At 36.4% G+C, this 18,051-nt stretch overlaps 1 protein-coding gene across 12 annotated transcripts in view; it reads right to left on the minus strand.

Annotated features, from left to right (window-relative positions):
- EHBP1 (EH domain binding protein 1) overlaps nt 1-18,051 on the minus strand; it is a 366,839-nt gene that overhangs the window by 279,220 nt on the left and 69,568 nt on the right. For all 12 annotated transcript variants that reach the window (XM_027623542.1, XM_027623541.1, XM_027623544.1 and 9 more), the window contains 2 exons: nt 11,229-11,286; nt 2,911-3,006 (listed from right to left, as the gene is read on the minus strand). In XM_027623542.1, coding sequence (XP_027479343.1) covers nt 2,911-3,006; nt 11,229-11,286 — 154 coding nt within the window. The remainder of the gene's footprint in view (nt 1-2,910; nt 3,007-11,228; nt 11,287-18,051) is intronic.

Genomic DNA, 18,051 nt, shown 5'->3' on the forward strand with positions numbered 1-18,051 from the left:
TCGCATCACATGTGCATTTACTTGTTCAAATTCAACTCCACGTAGTAGAGAAGGCAGAAGGATGGAGGCAGTAAAAATAATATTTAAATAAAGTAGGCTTTGGGCTCAACATTCCACTCTAAGAATGAGCAAGTGCACATAGATGGAAAATAGGCTGTGCTTTTCCTCTAGTGGAACTCAGGTCCCACATGCTTCTCATAGGGAAGCATCTTATTCATGATTGATTCTACTTTAGTATATTAATAATCTTCTGCTTCTACTGCCACAGCTGAGTTTTGGTCCTTATCATTCTGTGCCTAAGCTATTTCAAGATAAAAGTGACTATAACATTCTCTCAGTCCCTCTGCCCTCCAATCAATTTTATACACATATTATTCTCCCAAACCACAATTCTGACCATGGTAGCACCAACTCAGATTTCTTTACTCTTACAAGAATAATCTGAGTGGGACCAAGGGACCACACCTGATAGGGCAAAGTCAGTCAAAAGATGTAAAAGAGCAATAGTAATGTTCATTTCAGGCCATTTTTAAATGGCATAGCTACACAATTAACTATTTATATTATTGGCCAGACAAAAACATTTGTAATGAAAATTGCTTCTAGCTTGAATCAATTAAGTCTTCTCTGTATCCTACTTTCTACCCTGTAGTCTCCTTTCTCACCGCTGCAGTAAAGAGAAAAATTGAAAATGGCTTAAAGAACCATTTTTCTTTTCAAAACCCTAACAGGCTTTTTTAAAATTTATTTACTAGAAATAGCTATTTTCAATCTAATTCAAATTTCAAAAACAAGCATGCAGGCTAGAAAAATTAATTTCTGGCTAAGTCATAGGAAAATGAAACATACTACTAACTTTCCATAAAAGCATTTTGTCTTTGAGCACACCTCTGTGAATACTACACTTAGGACAAAAGGGTTTAGAGCAATCCTTTCTACTTGCAAATTTCAAGATTAAATGAATTGTAGAGACTTTAATATAAGTAAAAGAAAAAGGAAAACATGAAAAAGTTTTCCACTTGAATATTTTAAGTGCTGTCAAAAACAAGATCCGAAAATTACACTGTAAGAATGAAAAGTTGTTTTACCTTTCTGCCTTTCTATTAGAATTCTGGGGAGTGGGTGAGTTGGGAAGATAAAAGCGGCCACTGAAAATATTTTTTTAAATATTTAAAATGATCACAAGTTTGCCTCAATAGCACAACCGAACAGAAATGTTTACTACAACAAACGGGGGGAAAAGGGGTATTTGGGTTTTTTTCTACAGACTAACACTCGAAGTCACAAAAGTTCCATGATAAGGATATGCTCAACATTCCCATCAGTACTTGAAAACAACACTTATCTCTTAATCCTCCAAGTACTACATTTCAACAGCTACTTTCAACTAAGAATCACTCAGTGCATATCCTTTTCCCAAACACATGGCTGTCAACTATTTATCAGCTCTATCTAGCCCCTCACTCTCTTGTCATCATTTTTTTCATTTGTAAAACTATGTCCGTTCATTTCATCTTTCCCAATGTAAACAGTAAACCAAATCAAAATACTCAAGAGACTGCTTAAAAGTCTTCCTTAAGCATATCAGAGATCCTGCTGTTGTAATCTATATTCATAGTTTTTATTACAGAATAGGTTGTACAATGTGGAAGAAAGAAGAGGGCTAAATCACTGTGACTTAGCAAGAGACCTTCTTCCTTAGTCTCAGTTTCCTTATGGGTTGCTGTGAGAATTAAAGGTCTTGCTGTTCTCTACCACACTTACTGTATCATTCCAGTAAGAGATAATATGGATAAGGGGGGTTTAATAACAGGCTTTCAGGATAGCTGACTGAAGGACTACAGGGTGGCCCTGAACCTTCTGGAAAAAAAAGGAAGAGCAGCTACTGTCTCATCCCTTCTGTCCTGCAAAAGTAACTTCAGTACAACAGGAACACTTCAAGGAAGTGTTAAGCAAAGAAGAAATAAGCATTTGTTTTCTAATTGCACCACTTTCCAAAAGGCTAAAAATGAGACTTTTCCCCACCATTCTTTTGGACTAGGTAGGGGGTTAGTTAGGAAAGTAAAGATTCTAGTGCTTAATGAGGACTTGATGGGGACTACTTTATGATGTTTCAGGAAATTTGGAAGACTTTCAAGAAAAAAGCATGTATGTATAACAGGCAGGTAGGTATACACACAGCTATGTTTTTGGATCTGCCCTTTGAATTTACAACCAGAATTTTGCTTTTAAGCCGCAGTATTTATAAGATATGAATATCAATTAAGATACTTATCAAATATCAATTTAGAACTTTACATTAACATCAGTTAAATATTCCTCAAATTCTAATCTTAAAGATTTATTTATTTATTTGAGAGAGAGTGGGGGGAGGGGCAAAGGGAGAGGGAGAGAATCGCAAGTAGACTCCCTGCTGAGCACAGAGCCTGATGCAGGACTTGATCCCACGACCATGAGATCATGACCTGAGCCAAAATCAAGAGCCGGTCACTTAACCAAATGAGCTACTCAGGCACCCCTCAAATACTAATTTTAGAATATATGTTGCAATTAGTCAAACAGGGCTAACAAAATGAGGCTCAGGACTAAGAACTCCACAAACCTCAGCTTTCCACAAAGAAGCACTTTAAGATTTCCTGGGGGTAGAATGTAGGAAGTAATGAAAGAAGTATTCTAACTGATTTCAATTGTAACAAGTTCAAAAGGGCTCCCAAATTATTCTGACTTCATAGACCATGAAATACCCTGATGCCCTTGCATTGTTATAAATTGTTATATCCATAAAATAAAATAATGCATATAAAGGAACCAGGCTGGACTCAAATATACAGAACAATGAATACTGAAATATTCTGTCATTAGAAGCATGACTATATAATAAGTTCTATGACTTATAAAAATGGAACTTACCTTAAAAAGTGTCACAGTGATTTCAATGTTTTCAGGAACAGGCCACACTACAACACCACGGTATGGATTTTTTATTCCAGGTTGCCAGCTATGAGCCTACCAGAATAGAAATAATGGCTTCAATATGAAGTACAGGAAATGCAATGTTAATAATTTACAAAAATTTATCGACCCTATTAAACTATCCATCAGATCTGTAGTCTCCTTGAAACAAAAATGATTAGTCAAATAAGACTTTTCAAGCATTAAACTTGGGCCGTGACAATTCTATCACATGACAGCTATAGATTACTATCCGTAACCAAAACTTTACCCTCTCCCTCCCCACCACCACATAAAAGAGTATGCAAAGATGAAGGGTCTCATATTTTTAAAGCTACTATTTGTGACTGGATAAAAATTTTATTAGGAGAAATATTTTTAAAAATTATTTTGTGATCTAGGAACTTAAAGGCAAATTCATTCTTTAAAAGGAAATCCAAAGTGTATATTTTGCATTTAAGTTCATTTTCTATTAAATTGTAATGTTTATCTGGGGCAAGTAAAGAAGAAGGTAGTTTTGTTTTTGTTTTTGTTTTTAAAGATTTTATTTATTTATTCATAAGAGACAGAGAGAGAGAGAGGCAGAGGGAGAAGCAGGTCCCCCGCTGAGCAGGGAGCCCGATGTGGGACTTGATCCCAGGACCCTGGGATCATGACCTGAGCTGAAGGCAGACGCTTAACGACTGAGCCACCCAGGCGCCTGAAGGCAGTTTTTATAGACTTAGTATTTCTAACACATGTAATTTTCAAGATTCTTTTTTCTTGTAAATCTTGTTTATCATGGTTCCCTAAGGACCCCCCAAATTTGGGGGTCACCACTATAGTTCTTTCTTTGTGGTGGCATTTCTAGCCAAAGCTGGATAAGAAAGTTAATTGAAGAAATTTTTAAAAAATCAAAACTAAAAGAGAATAGATGCTTATTACATATTCAGGTGTAGATGTTCAAAAAGGCGGTTGGATGTATGTGCCTAGAGTAATAAATCTGGGAATCATTAGCACACAGGTGATACTTAAAGCTTAAGAATGGATGTGATCCCAAGGGAAGGAGTACAGCTAGAGAATATAAACGTTCAAGAAATGAACCTTGGAGCACAACAACGGGTCCAAGAAATGAGGTGGACGCAGCAAAAGGTCTGTACAGCAGAAGGAAAACCAAAGGCATGTGGTATCCTGAAAGTCTAGGGAAGAAAATGTTTCATGGAGAAGGGAACAATCACCTGTGCCAAATCCTGATGGCAGGTTAGATAGGACAAATGACCATTGGATTTAACAAAGCAGAAGCCATTACTGATTTCACAAAGGCTGTTTCAGTGAAATAATAGGAGCAAATACCTGGATTGGAATGGGTTCAAGAAAGAATAGGAAAAAAGAAATTAAAGATATTGTATTTCTTAGATATTGAGGTGTTTTGCTGAAAGAGAAAGAGAAAAATAGTCTGGCGCTAGTGGTAAATAGTGGCAGAGAGAATTTTTTAGTAAGAGAAAAAAGTTTAATGCTGATGGGAAATATCCAGTTAAGATGGAAAATTTAATGATGCAAAAGAGAAAGAATTACTAGAGTGATGTCCTTAATGATAGAAAAGGAGACAGACTGGCCTTTGCCAGAAGTACAGACAATTCTTCCACGATAACAGGAAAGAAGTTATACGAGTGCAAGATGTGTGCCATGGAACAAATTTAACATGAGAAAACTAAGGCACAGACTGGCCCAAGATCTCACAGCAAGCAAGTTGCAGAAGCTGGATTTGAACCCACGAAATGGAACTGAGAAAGGATCAAGATCATGGAAATTTATGTCCATTCAAATCATATCGTATCTTGTTACTTAAAATACCAGCATAAGATATAGGTTTAGCAGCATTCCCCTGACTCCAACCTGTAAATTGTCAATAATTCTCCCTCTATTCTCTCTCCATTGCCCTCCAATCACAAAACTTCAGGTAAGGAAAGGGCAATAGAGAATCACCACAACAGACTGAGCACACCATACCCAAAGGTAAAGAGCTGAGTGCTGTTGATTAAAAAGTATCTCCAGAGATTCCTCTATTCTTCTATTTATGGAAATATGCCTACTGACAATCCTAGAACAAAAACTCCACATAGTAAACAATCTCCATTTTGAAAAGTAAATTTCTGCTTACTTTAGATAATCCTTAATCAAAACCCCTCTCTACATATTCTACATACTTAATATTGAAGATTTATGACAATTCTGTGTCACCTCATGTACTGTCATGGTAGATCAGGCCATTACTCTGGTCTCTTCAAACTCACCATCATTATATTTTCATAGCCTCCCCATAGAATAAAAACATAAGAAGAGTGTAATAGCTGGATTTTCCTTATTAGCCACAGCAGAAAAGATAAAGTATTTGTAAAATTCTTTTTTTAAAAAAAGATTTATTTGGGGTGCCTGGGTGGCTCAGTCAGTTAAGCGTCTGCCTTCAGCTCGGGTCATGATCCTAGGGTCCTGGGATCGAGCTCTGCATCCAGCTCCCTGCTCAGTGGGGAACCTGCTTCTCCCTCTCCCTCTGCCTGCCTCTCTGCCTACGTGTGCTCTCTCTCTCTCTGCCAAATAAATGAATGAAATCTTTAAAAAAAAAAAAGCCCTCATCTTTAAAAAAATAAAATTAAAAAATATTTATTTACTTGAGAAAGAAAGAGTGTGAGCAAGTGGGGGAAGGGCGCAGAGGGAGAGAATCTTCAAACTCTCCACTGAGCCCAGAACCCATCTTGGGGCTCGATCTCATGACCCATGACCCATGGCTGAGCCAACCGACTCAGCCACCCAGGCACCCCCTCTTTGTAAAATTCTTAATGAAAAAATGACCATCAAAGAACTTTAGACTTCAAGATATCCTTAGGAGATCTAATCCAGATAATGACACTAAAGCAATTAAAGAGTAAACCACTTTCCTGAACCCATACTAGTAATCAGTAATAGAACCACCTCCACGATTTCCAAGTTCAGATTTCTTTACCTAACCAACATCATACGCAGCTTTATTCTCTGATTCACACAGTAGTCAAGAATATAGTTTTCTATCCCTAAGGTCTTGACATTTATTGGATGATACAGAGATGAAAAGCAAGGAATGCAGAGACTAACAACTGGGCAGCGTTAGTAGATGGTAATATCAGATAATTTCCTCAGGTACCCTAATGCTGGTCTTCTAAATGACCTTTCAGTCCTTAGTCATGGATCTCAGAAATAAGATTGTTCAACAAACAAAAATACAATCTGCTTAACAAACTAAAATCTTTTTTTTTTTAATTAAAAAAAGATGTAAGGGTGCAAGTTCCCAAGTTGCTAGCATGCTGTCATTTTCTTACCATTCTATCCAGCTCCTCTCTCCCCAGCAAAAAACATCCAACCAAGTTAGAGCTCTGGCTTTCTGTTATTCCTTTTAGAGACTGTACAACCTGGCTAAGTTAGGACACTGTAACAAAATCAATTAGTCCAGCTGAGTAGTTGGCACTACCAGTTGTGTAATGTTAGCTAATTATTATATAGTAGGCAGAAAAAAGGACCAAGTAAGGGGCACCTGGGTGGCTCAGTCGTTAAGCGTCTGCCTTCGGCTCTGATCATGATCCCAGAGTCCTGGGATTGAGCACCGCACTGGGCTCCCTGCTCCACTGGAAGCCTGCTTCTCCCTCTCCCACTCCCCCTGCTTGTGTTCCCTCCCTTGCTGTGTCTCTCTCTGTCAAATAAATAAATAAAATCTTAAAAAAAAAAAAAAAAGAACCAAGTAAATTCTACTGGAGAGGAAACCAGGAACGTACACAGTAGCAAACATGAAAAAAGCAAGTATTCCTATTTTCAAAGAGCTTACTACAACTTTCACCTCAAACAGAATTCAAGACTCTGAAGCTAGAAAAAGAATGAAAGGCCCAGCGGGTATAAATAGTGAACACTAAATTGGGTAAAAATACCCAATATGGGTAATAAACATCTAATTGTACAAATCCATGGGAATGTTAATTTAGGTTCTTAAGAACTTGATTAGAAAAAGCACATCATATTGGCAAACATTAGCACTACAAGAACCGTGATCAGCTTTCACTGAGAGTAACAGAAAGGATTCTTTAGAAAATAATTAGGCACAGAAACACAAGTACAGCTATTCAGCTTTTTGTATAGTTAGGAGAGGCAGGTTATTTCTTTATTTGCCAGCTATCCTAGTGCAGATAATGGTACAAAGGAGTAGGCCACATTATCCAGTTCCCCTTATACAATTTTTCTCACTTTTTAATCATATGACAGATCATTTGACATGCCAAAGCAGACCTAGGAAAAAGGTAACATTTCTCAATTTAGGGTCCTAAACCTATAAAATGCCTTATTTTCTAATTATTTCATGTCATATCTTCCCTAAAAGACTTGTACCTAATACGGTACTAAACACAGAGTAAATATTCCCTTATTATTTCTGATTCTTACAAAATAAAATATTCCACTAAAAATTTATAGTTGTCAGTTGTTAAATAATTTTCAACTTATACAACCGCATATACCCGTATATTTAAGATGTCACATATAAAGTTACCTTAGACTTGTTGCCATTAAGGCAAAGCTCTGCAACTGTACCTTCCCCTCCTGGTATCACAGCACATTGTAAAATGCTGGAGGCACAACCAGAGAGCAAGGCAGTAAAGGTGGTAATACCATCAAAAGGCTTGTGAGGACTTTATTTTTTTATTTTTTAAAGATTGTATTTATTTATTTGACAGAGAGAGAGATAGTGAGAGAGGGAACACAAGCAGGGGGAGTGGGAGAGGGAGAAGCTGGCTTCCTGCTGAGCAGGGAGCCCGATGCAGGGCTCCATCCCAGGACCCTGGGATCATGACCAGAGCAGAAGGCAGACGCTTAACGACTGAGCCACCCAGGCACCCCACTTGTAAGGACTTTAAAGCTCTGGTTTCCCTTTGAAATTCTCCCATCTCTCCGTGAGCTTAAATTTCTACTTGGAAAACCATATTTAAGGCAACATACTACTCTGCCATAATTTGGGGGGGACTATCATAATTGCCCTGCTTCCTACTGTCCTATGTTTTATTGAAAAACAATTTATTTAAGCATATATAAATCAACTGCAGCCGGACAAAATCTTTATTATAAATGCCATGACTTGAAGAGAAGAGGCAGGGAAGCTGCATATTGTGTTAATTATCCATGGTAATTATTTTCTCAATAAAAAATGAGTCGGCAATGAATTCTGATTATATATTTAGCTATAAAGATAGACATGTGCCCATAGGAAGTGAGCACTGAGAACTAAACTTTAAATAAGATAGTATGCCTTATTTATTCTCTAATCTGACATTTATCTGTGTCTCAGTTATAAGTTTCAATCTATCAATATAAAAAAAGAATCAGGAAAGAGAAATAATAAGCTATACGGATGACAAAAACCAAAACTGATCACTGTACAACTCAAACTCTTTCCAAAAACACAGTTAAAAGTAAATGGCCAATGGTTGCAGAGCTCTTTTATCCCCCCTCAGTGACTTCAATGGGACTCAGCAGCATATAATGTATATTTTAAAGAAAAAACCATCAGAAAATAGAACTGACTTTCAGAAGAAAAAAGTGGTTCTAGTCTTTGGATTTAGTATAACTGATAGCTAATTAAAAAAAAATAATAGCTGGGGACACAAGTTTTTTATTAAAGAATTCCAAAATGTCATGGATTTCACATTTCCTAAGATTAAAAGAACCATTTATTTGCTTAACTTTTAGAATAATGTCATAATCATTTCTTTCATAATTTCTGGAACTGGATTTTTAAGTCCTCTTTTGGGTGTTCTGTACAATTTATAAAACAGCATTTCACATATGCATGAACATGCTATGCACTTGCTGTAAAGAGCTTAACACATGGTGGGTTCTCACTAATTTTTCAAAAGAAATACATCTATCATGTTTTAAGAGAAGACACAATGATTCTGAAATACACAGAAGGGATTTGAAATATTAAGAGTATCATAACTGGACAGTAGTCCAAGAAATAATTCCTTCTAGAAAATATTGCATTCTGAGAAAAATCAACCTGCAGCCTCAAACATTTGGACTTCACCGTCTAGATTCAATCAATATTTGATATAATATGAAAAATAATCTGGGCCTAAAAGTTATCTGATTGACTTTCAAAAATGCAATTAAATAAATGTGTATTTAACTTCAAATAGGGCTATGTATTCTGAATTGACCTATAATCTATTTCACTGTTTCATATTTTTTTAGAAAATAATTAGTATCTGATTATTAAAAGGAGGTAATCACTTTTCATTTGATAGCTAAAAGCACATAGGGTCTAACATCCACAGTTATAGTCATATTCATCTATCATACTTAGTGGATGACCTTTTATTGTTCCTTTCCACAAAAGCCTAAGACCCATAGGCAAAAAGTGACAAATATCCAGCAAAACAGAGAAAACCCTAAGTCTATTTTCAGAACCTTTCTCATATCAGTGTAAATGAATAAGAAAATATTACAGGTCTAAAATACAATGCCCCAAAACTATAAATGTATGCTTTGAAGATGATGTCATTCATGATATGATGCCCTGTACCTTTCCTATGTGGCTGCTGGAAATACATTTTAAAAGTTAAAAATGTACCGACACTATTACCCAGTGAATTCCATTCCTATGTATTTGCCCAAGAGAAATTAAAATATTTATCCCCTAAAATACTGTTTCAGTAGTATTTATACCAGAATTCACAGTAGTGAATATTCAGGATATTCACTAGAAATGAATCAAATCATCAACAGGGGCATAAATAATCAAACTGCAGTGTATTCACTCGATGGAATACTACTCACTAATAAAAAAAATTACCAATATTCACAACAGCATGAATAAAACTCAAAAACATTATGTTGAGCAAAAGAAATCACGCATAACACAGGACTACTGTATGATTCCATTTATATGAAATTCAAAAACAGGCAAAACTACTCTATGGTGATAGAAAAATCAGAATAGTGGTTGCCCCTGAGAGTTGGCAATTAACTAGAAGAAGACACAAAGGAAAAAGTGATGAAAATATTCTACATCCTAATAGGAGTACTATTACACAAGTATGTATTAATCAAAACTCATTACATTGTATAATTAAGATCTATATATAATTTTAGCTGAATAAAAAAATTTGACAAGATGTCCCTGAAATATTAAAAATTCCGAAATTTAATTAAATTAAACTTAAATTAAAAAGAATAATTTTTTTCCTCACACAGGACTACTTATGGAAAAAGCAATATCCACTTAAACATGCTTATAGTTATTGTTGCTTATAAAAATATATTCATATTTATCTAAAGAATAAATTTTTAAGATATCTGCAGAATTGTTATTGAACATTTAAAAATTCTGTTCTATACTCCCACAAAGCTTTAAGTGCAAAAAATTAAAACCTTTGAAAAATCCAACTCCTTTCCTCCTGCGACCCAGCAATGGACTCAGATAACTCATCATTTTTTTTTTTTTAAGATTTTATTTATTTATTTGACAGAGACATAGAGAGCACAGATAGGCAGAGCAGCAGACAGAGGCAGAGGGAGAAGCAGGCTCCCAGCTGAGCAGGGAGCCCAACGCAGGGCTTGATCCCAGGACCTTGGGATCATGACCTGAGCCGAAGGCAGACGCTTAACCGAATTAGCCACCCAGGAGCCCCACTCATCATTTAAGTTTGCCTTAATTTCGTCCTCTTGGAATCTGAATAAACAATCCCAGGTACAATTTTGTAAGTGTTACCTATTTAATCATTAATTCATGATTACCATTGTGTACAGAAGTTAAATTACAATGATGTTACTCAAGGCTACCACATCCAAGATCAAAACTCAGGTATCTGACTCCCATTTTCAGAACTGTAGTTACATGATCACAATGCCTGATCAATCATTTTAGTAGATTAGATAATTAGAAATAACCCAAAATATCAAGTAATATATTAAAATATTCTACACTAGGACCAGAGAAGCTTCATAATTTGATTAAAAGTTAAATGCAACATTTGGGTAAGAAATTGAGAAAAGAGGGTGCCTGGGTGGCTCAGTTGGTTAAGCGACTGCCTTCGGCTCAGGTCATGATCCCAGGGTCCTGGGATCGAGTCCCGCATCGGGCTCCCGGCTCAGCGGGGAGCCTGCTTCCCCTCTGACCTTCTCCCCTGACCTTCTCCCCTCTCATGCTGTTTCTCTCTTACTCACTCTCTAATAAATAAATAAAATCTTTAAAAAAAAAAAAGAAATTGAGAAAAGAGACAAACCTTAGAAGACTTCCTTCGGCTTCTTCTTGTCCAAACTACCACCAGTTTATCTGGTTGCCTGTCAAGCAAGAAAAAGATAAAGCATAATTTAAGTAATCTTGTATCAAATTAATAAAGTTTAGTTCTAGTGCCTTTAAAAGGACAAAAATGTCATCTACTTTAGATTACAAAGAGCAGTTATTCTTACAATAAATCTCTATAAATTATTCAAATATAGAAATTTTTTATATTACTATTTACTATTACTAAATTAGATATTTGTATGATACAAATATGATCTAATTGAAATGACTAATATTTTATCCACATGTTTTTCTAAAAATCCTTTAGCAAGTTAATTCACTGCGACAAACCAAGTAAAATAAAATGCTTAGAATTGGTGACTATTTTAAAAAGAAAAGCACATATACATCTTCTCTAAAAATTAATGCTATACATCTAACACATTACCTACTTTAATTTGGAAAAAATAGCATAAAAGTGGCACTTCCAAAATAATTTAAATCTATAGGTTACACTACTTTTGAATCTCGTATCTTATAAACAATGTTTGTGGTTTTCAAAATATTTTTATAATCAATCATCTCAACAATCTTCATAAAAACCATACAGTACTAAAAAAATACATAAGGTATATACTCTTATTTCTATTTTATAAATTTAAAAAACTGGCAAAATAACTAATCAAAAGCTTTGGCAGAACCAAGTCTGAAACACAGGTCTCTCAACTCTCAGACCTCTCTTCTTTACCTTCTGCTAATATAAAGTAGAAAAACAAGCAAAAAAAAAAAAAACCTGTTTTCAGCTAATACAACTAAGTTCTCTTTAATGCTGAGGTAAAACATCAAGATTATGATTAGTAGTTATTTTCCTTAAATTTTTATTTTTAAAAATCTTAGATAAAAGCTTTTTAACCAAGAAATGAATGATACACTCATCTCGGTGACCTTCACTACTTTCTATGTCTCACTTATTTTACCCAAAAATCCCTATCAACAGATGACCTGTCCTCTTACTTCATTTAATTAAATCCACACACACACACACACACACACACACACACACACACACACGTGTATGTATATATACACATACATAAAAGGCCACCAGCCATAAACTCCTTACCAGTGATTCACCTATTAACCTGTCCAAAGAGTTGTCCAATGAAAAAGTACTGAAGAACTGACCCTGAACGTAGCACAGAAAAATAAACTGATAAAAATATTTTAAAACAAGGGAAGAGACATAAAAGACAAACTGAGAAGTACATACACCTAACAGAAATGCTAGAAGTTCAGAACAATGGGAATGACAAAGAAATACTAAAGAGACAAGGCTAAGAATGCTCCAACTTGAAGAGTCCTTAGACAGAAAGTATATATTAAAAACTAATGATGTACTATATGTTGGCTAATTGAATTTAAATTAAAAAAAGAAATGAAGGGGGAGAAATCAGAGGGGGAGACAAACCATGAGAGATGATGGACTCTGAGAAACAAACTGAGGGTTCTAGAGGGGAGGGGGGTGGGGGGATGGGTTAGCCTGGTGATGGGTATTAAAGAGGGCACGTTCTGCGTGGAGCACTGGGTGTTATACGCAAACAATGAATCATGGAACACGACATCAAAAACTAATGATGTAATGTATGGTGATTAACATAAAATAAAATAAAAAAGAAAGTATATAATAATGAATAGGATAATTAAAAATAAATTTAATATCTGGATACCATACAAACTACAAAGCAGCAAGAATAAAGAGAAAAACCATAAAAGAAAAGACAGGTTACCAACAAAGGAATCACTAGACTGATAGCAACTTCTCATTAGCAGCAACAGAGAACAAAAGACAATAAAGCTAATGATCTTCAAGTTGTTAAGGGAAAATAGCTGTCGTCCTTGAGTTTTATATTGGCTAAACTATCATTTAAGAAATGGTGTTAGACATTTCCTGGCAAAGAGCAGATGGCCAATAAATATTTGCAGAATGAATGGGAAAAAGAAAGAAAAATAAATTATTTTAGACATATGAAGACTACGAGTTTACAATGCATAGATTCCAGTTAAATAAGGGAAGCAGTAGGATGCAAAAAGCAACATAAATATTGTAAAATGTTAATGCTTGTTCATTTTAGGTGGTAGAACCCAAAGGAAAGCTAGGCCAAAAACAGGAGGAAGCTTCTAATAATAAAAGTGTTTGACTAAGGAGCCATCTAAACAAACACACAATGTTTCTGATGGTGATAATGACCAGCATCGTATAAATAGAAAAATGGTGGTTCTCCATCCAAGACTCAGCTTAGTTCCAAGTGTCAGGCATTAAAGACATCAAATGTAAACTAAAACCAGTAGCTTGCTTTGGTGAGTCTTCCCACAGTGAGACGCTGGGAGCAAGAGCCAAATGCAGAAGTGCTAAATTACAGGTGAAATAGAAGAAAGTTTCTATGAAATATCAGAATGTTAACCTAAGAAATCCGAACCAATGCAGAAACAAACAAAACCTTGACAACGAAGATGGGGAGCAGTAAAGTAATATAACAGATGGAGCTGGGGAGAAAGTATGATCAATGCTGGCAGCTTAACAGTAGAGGAAATGAGTAGCCAACAAACGTAAGCTACCTTATTTGAAAGTATTTATGGCTTGCTGGAAATTTTACCTAGATTACTACACTAACCTTTTCATCATGTTCTCATCTCCACATCTCCAGGCAACCCCAACTCTTAATTATATTGCTATGGTACTTCTTTAGAAATGCTATTAAATCTTACAGCTTTTCCTTGTTTTTTTATCCTACAGTCATCTCTTATACTGAAGGTACTACAAACTGGTCCTTGCAGTTTGAATTTGACAGATTCATTCCATCATAATAGTATTCCATTTTATTTTACTTTTTAAAAAGATTTTATTTATTTATTAGACAGAGAGAGACACAGTGAGAGAGGGAACACAAGCAGGGGGAGTGGGAGAGGGAGAAGCAGTCCTCCCGCGGAGCAGGTAGCCAGTTCAGGGCTCGATCCCAGGACTCTGGGATCATGACCTGAGCCGAAGGCAAATGTTTAATGACTGAGCCACCCAGGCGCCCCAATTGTATTTTATTTTGAATTTAAAATTTAAAAAACAGTTCTTACTTAAATGCTTTTAAACAAGCTCCATGCTGTCCTGATTACTAGGGCCTCCATTATCACTCCACTGCTTCACATCTGACCAGCTTCTATTTAGACCCTGTACATATTTGACCCTGTGACAACCTGGCATGCAAGATAACATCCATATTCCTGAATGTTGTTTATAAGGCAATTCACCACCTGACCCTAAACTACCTTTCTACCTACAAATATCTGAATACATACTCCTTCAATCTCTTCACATCTTTGCATGGTAATACCTTTCTTACAAAAACTTCCTCTTTCCTCCCTCTTCTACCTGATAAACTCTTAATTCTTCACTTCCTCTGTGAAACCTTGACCACTTCTCATTTCATTTCTACCCCATTCCATATTCCATGGCTCAGGCAGAATTAACTGCTCCTACTACTGTATTTCCAGTAATACCTTAAAAACGCCTCTATCAAAATATCTGATATGCCCTATATTACATTTTTGTTATTCCTATCTCCTCCACTAGATTGCAATTCTTTATCAACCATATCTTATCTTTATATTCCTAGCAATTAATAAGAATTTGGTACAAGGTTGAGGTTCAATGAACATTTGCTACCGAAAGAAGCCAGCAGGAATTCCCAACTGGTTAATTATAATTGATGAGGTCTAACTACAGCCAGTAGCTATATAATAAATCCTCTCTGCAGTTTAATTTTGCAGGGATTCTCACCTTGGCTGCACATGTGAACCTCTTGGGAAGCTTTTAAAAATACTGATGCCTAGGTTCCACTCCTGGAGAATCTGATTTAACTGGTGTCATGTGCAGAATTTTTTTTTAATTCTTACAAGTGATTCTAATATGCAAAGTTGAGAACCGCTATTTTACAGGAAGAGTGGTAAGCAATCCCTGTACCTCCTGACTTCAAACACTAGTAAGGCCTAAGTTGTGCCAGCAGTGGGGGTATCTCCCCCCGCAGGCCCCCAACCCCACACATCATCCTAAGCCACCATCCAGGCTACCTGCATTGTTGCCTCCTTCTAACTCAGCTTCTTGGCACCTCCCTCCCCTCAACCATCCTGATCTCAGTGCTTCAGAACAGGAAAACCTTTTACCATAAAAAATCAGGAAGGGTGGTCTCCTAACCTAAATGCCTGAAGTTCCAAGAATGTAAATAGAACATAAATGACTTATCTGAGAATACCCCGAGACAGCTAAACTTGTTTGTGCTTCTAAGTCATGTCCCATTTTTTTTTAAGATTTTATTTATTTATTTGACAGAGAGAGACACAGTGAGAACAGGACCACAAGCAGGGGGAGTGGGAGAGGGAGAAGCAGGCTTCCCGCTGAGCAAGGAGCCTGATGTGGGGCTCGATCCAGGACCCCGAGATCATGACCTGGGCTGAAGGCAGACGCTTAACGACTGGGCCACCCAGGTGCCCCAGTCACGTCCCATTTTTAAAAAGCCTTTACTAGAAATCAGTCCACCTTTGCGTTATCATGGGCAACATGAGGCAGTGTTCTAAAATAAAGAAAGGTGCTGTGACTTATTGTTCTCAATAGAAGAGTACCAATAACCACACAATTAGCTGACCACAATTAATATTTTAAGCATCTGTGCTGTACTAGAAAAGAACCATTAAATATTTACATATGTGCACAAAAGAGGCCAGGGACAGAGTAACTGTGAGAGTGTTATCCAACTATCAAAGAACCTGTAATTATACAACTTTCTACTAAAAAAGACAACTTGATAGAGCTCAGGTTTCATAGAGAACTCAACAATCACATATTTAACATTTCTACTCCATCCCCTAAGTTAAGTAACCAGGTAGGCCTACACATAATACATACACAGACATATAAATACACAAACATACATTACATATGCAAACATCTTATATACATGCACATAAAATGTACACACAGATGCACTTTCTTTGAAATCTATCTAAAGGGTTCCATTAAAAAAGCTTAAGTCTTTTGGTGGTTTTATTCAGGGAAGAAAAACTTTACAACAAAAATTAAAATTTTTGAAAAAAATTAAATTTAACACCTCTAACCTACCCTCAGAGTCCTTTTTTTTTTTAAGATTTTATTTATTTATTTGACAGAGAGAGACACAGCGAGAGAGGGAACACAAGCAGGGGGAGTGGGAGAGGGAGAAGCAGGCCCCCCGCCGAGCAGGGAGCCGAGCAGGGAGCCCGATGCAGGGCTCGATGCGGGGCTCGATGCGGGGCTCGATGCGGGGCTCGATGCAGGGCTCGATCCCAGGACCCTGGGATCATGACCTGAGCGGAAGGCAGACACTTTACGACTGAGCCACCCAGGTGCCCCCTACCCTCAGAGTCCTTAAAAAGGAACAAGAATAAGTTGAACGTGAAGGTGGCTAGACTTGTCTCAAACTATGGTCCTGATGCTAAAACAATAGAGTAGAAAGGGGGAGAATAAAAAGGAGTGGAAAAAGGAGAATATAAGAGAGCTACAATGAACCAGAGTATAAAACAGTAAGCTGTATCTTTCTTTGGTCTGAAGCTAAATTTTGTGCCCTCCTCTTTTGCCACTAGTGAACTAAAGGTAAATTAAAAAATATATATCTTACGGAAGGCCTATTATGCTCCTGGCACTGTGCTGAGTAATGGAGATACAAAAATGAAAGAAGATAAACTTCAATCCCCTAAAATTTTACAAACCAGTAGAGACAAGCAAGTAAACAAAGTACCCCATTTCTAGCACGAACTTGGGGAACACAGAGAAGACAAAACAACCTTATGCAGAGAAGGATCTACTTATATAATCTCAGGAAATATGCACACTGACAAAGAGAGGCTGCCCAACCCCCGAGATTACTTATTTAAAATTTATTTAAAAACCTGTAATTTATGACACCTTAAATATAAAATCCAACAAAAGATGAGTCCTAATACAGTACATCTGTCTACTACAAAATTATAAAGCCATTAAATATATTTTCTAACAACATTTACAAGCATGGGACTATGCTTAGGATATCATGTTAAGTTTATTTAATACAGATTAAAAATTTTTTCCTATACTCAACAATGACAGAAGATACCAGGAAGAAATATCTCAAAATACTAACTGTGGCCACTATTAGAAAGTAAAATTACATGTCATTTTAAACATACACTTTTCTTTATTTTCTGCAATGCGTTTGTATTACTTTATGCTGGAGAGCTATTTAAACGTGGTGGGGGGAGTTATTTAAAATAAAACAATCCTGGGTGCCTGGGTGGCTCAGTCGGTTAAGCGACTGCCTTCGGCTCAGGTCATGATCCTGGAGTCCCGGGATCGAGTCCCGCATCGGGCTCCCTGCTCAGCAGGGAGTCTGCCTCTCCCTCTGACCTTCTTCCCTCTCATGCTCTCTCTCTACCATTCTCTCTCTCTCTCTCAATAAATAAATAAAAATCTTTAAAAAAAAAAAACTTCAGTTAAAAAAAATAAAATAAAACAATCCTTTTAGGTTTAGAACTAAGTATGAACAGAGTTAAACAATTTCTTAATTTTCACCTTGACACTCCACTATGGTCCAAATAATAACAATATGACAAATACTATTCAGATACTCTTTCTTCTCTACATCAATTAAAATTCCCCTTTCTCCAGGGTAAGTACCCTAGGAGGGTACTGAAAGGAAAGAAATCGGAGGAAACAATTTGCATTAATCTAGGAGATACGAATTTGTAAAAGAAGACCCTTCCAA

Source organism: Zalophus californianus, chromosome 8, assembly GCF_009762305.2.
Source record: "Zalophus californianus isolate mZalCal1 chromosome 8, mZalCal1.pri.v2, whole genome shotgun sequence".
Classification (NCBI taxonomy): domain Eukaryota; kingdom Metazoa; phylum Chordata; class Mammalia; order Carnivora; family Otariidae; genus Zalophus; species Zalophus californianus.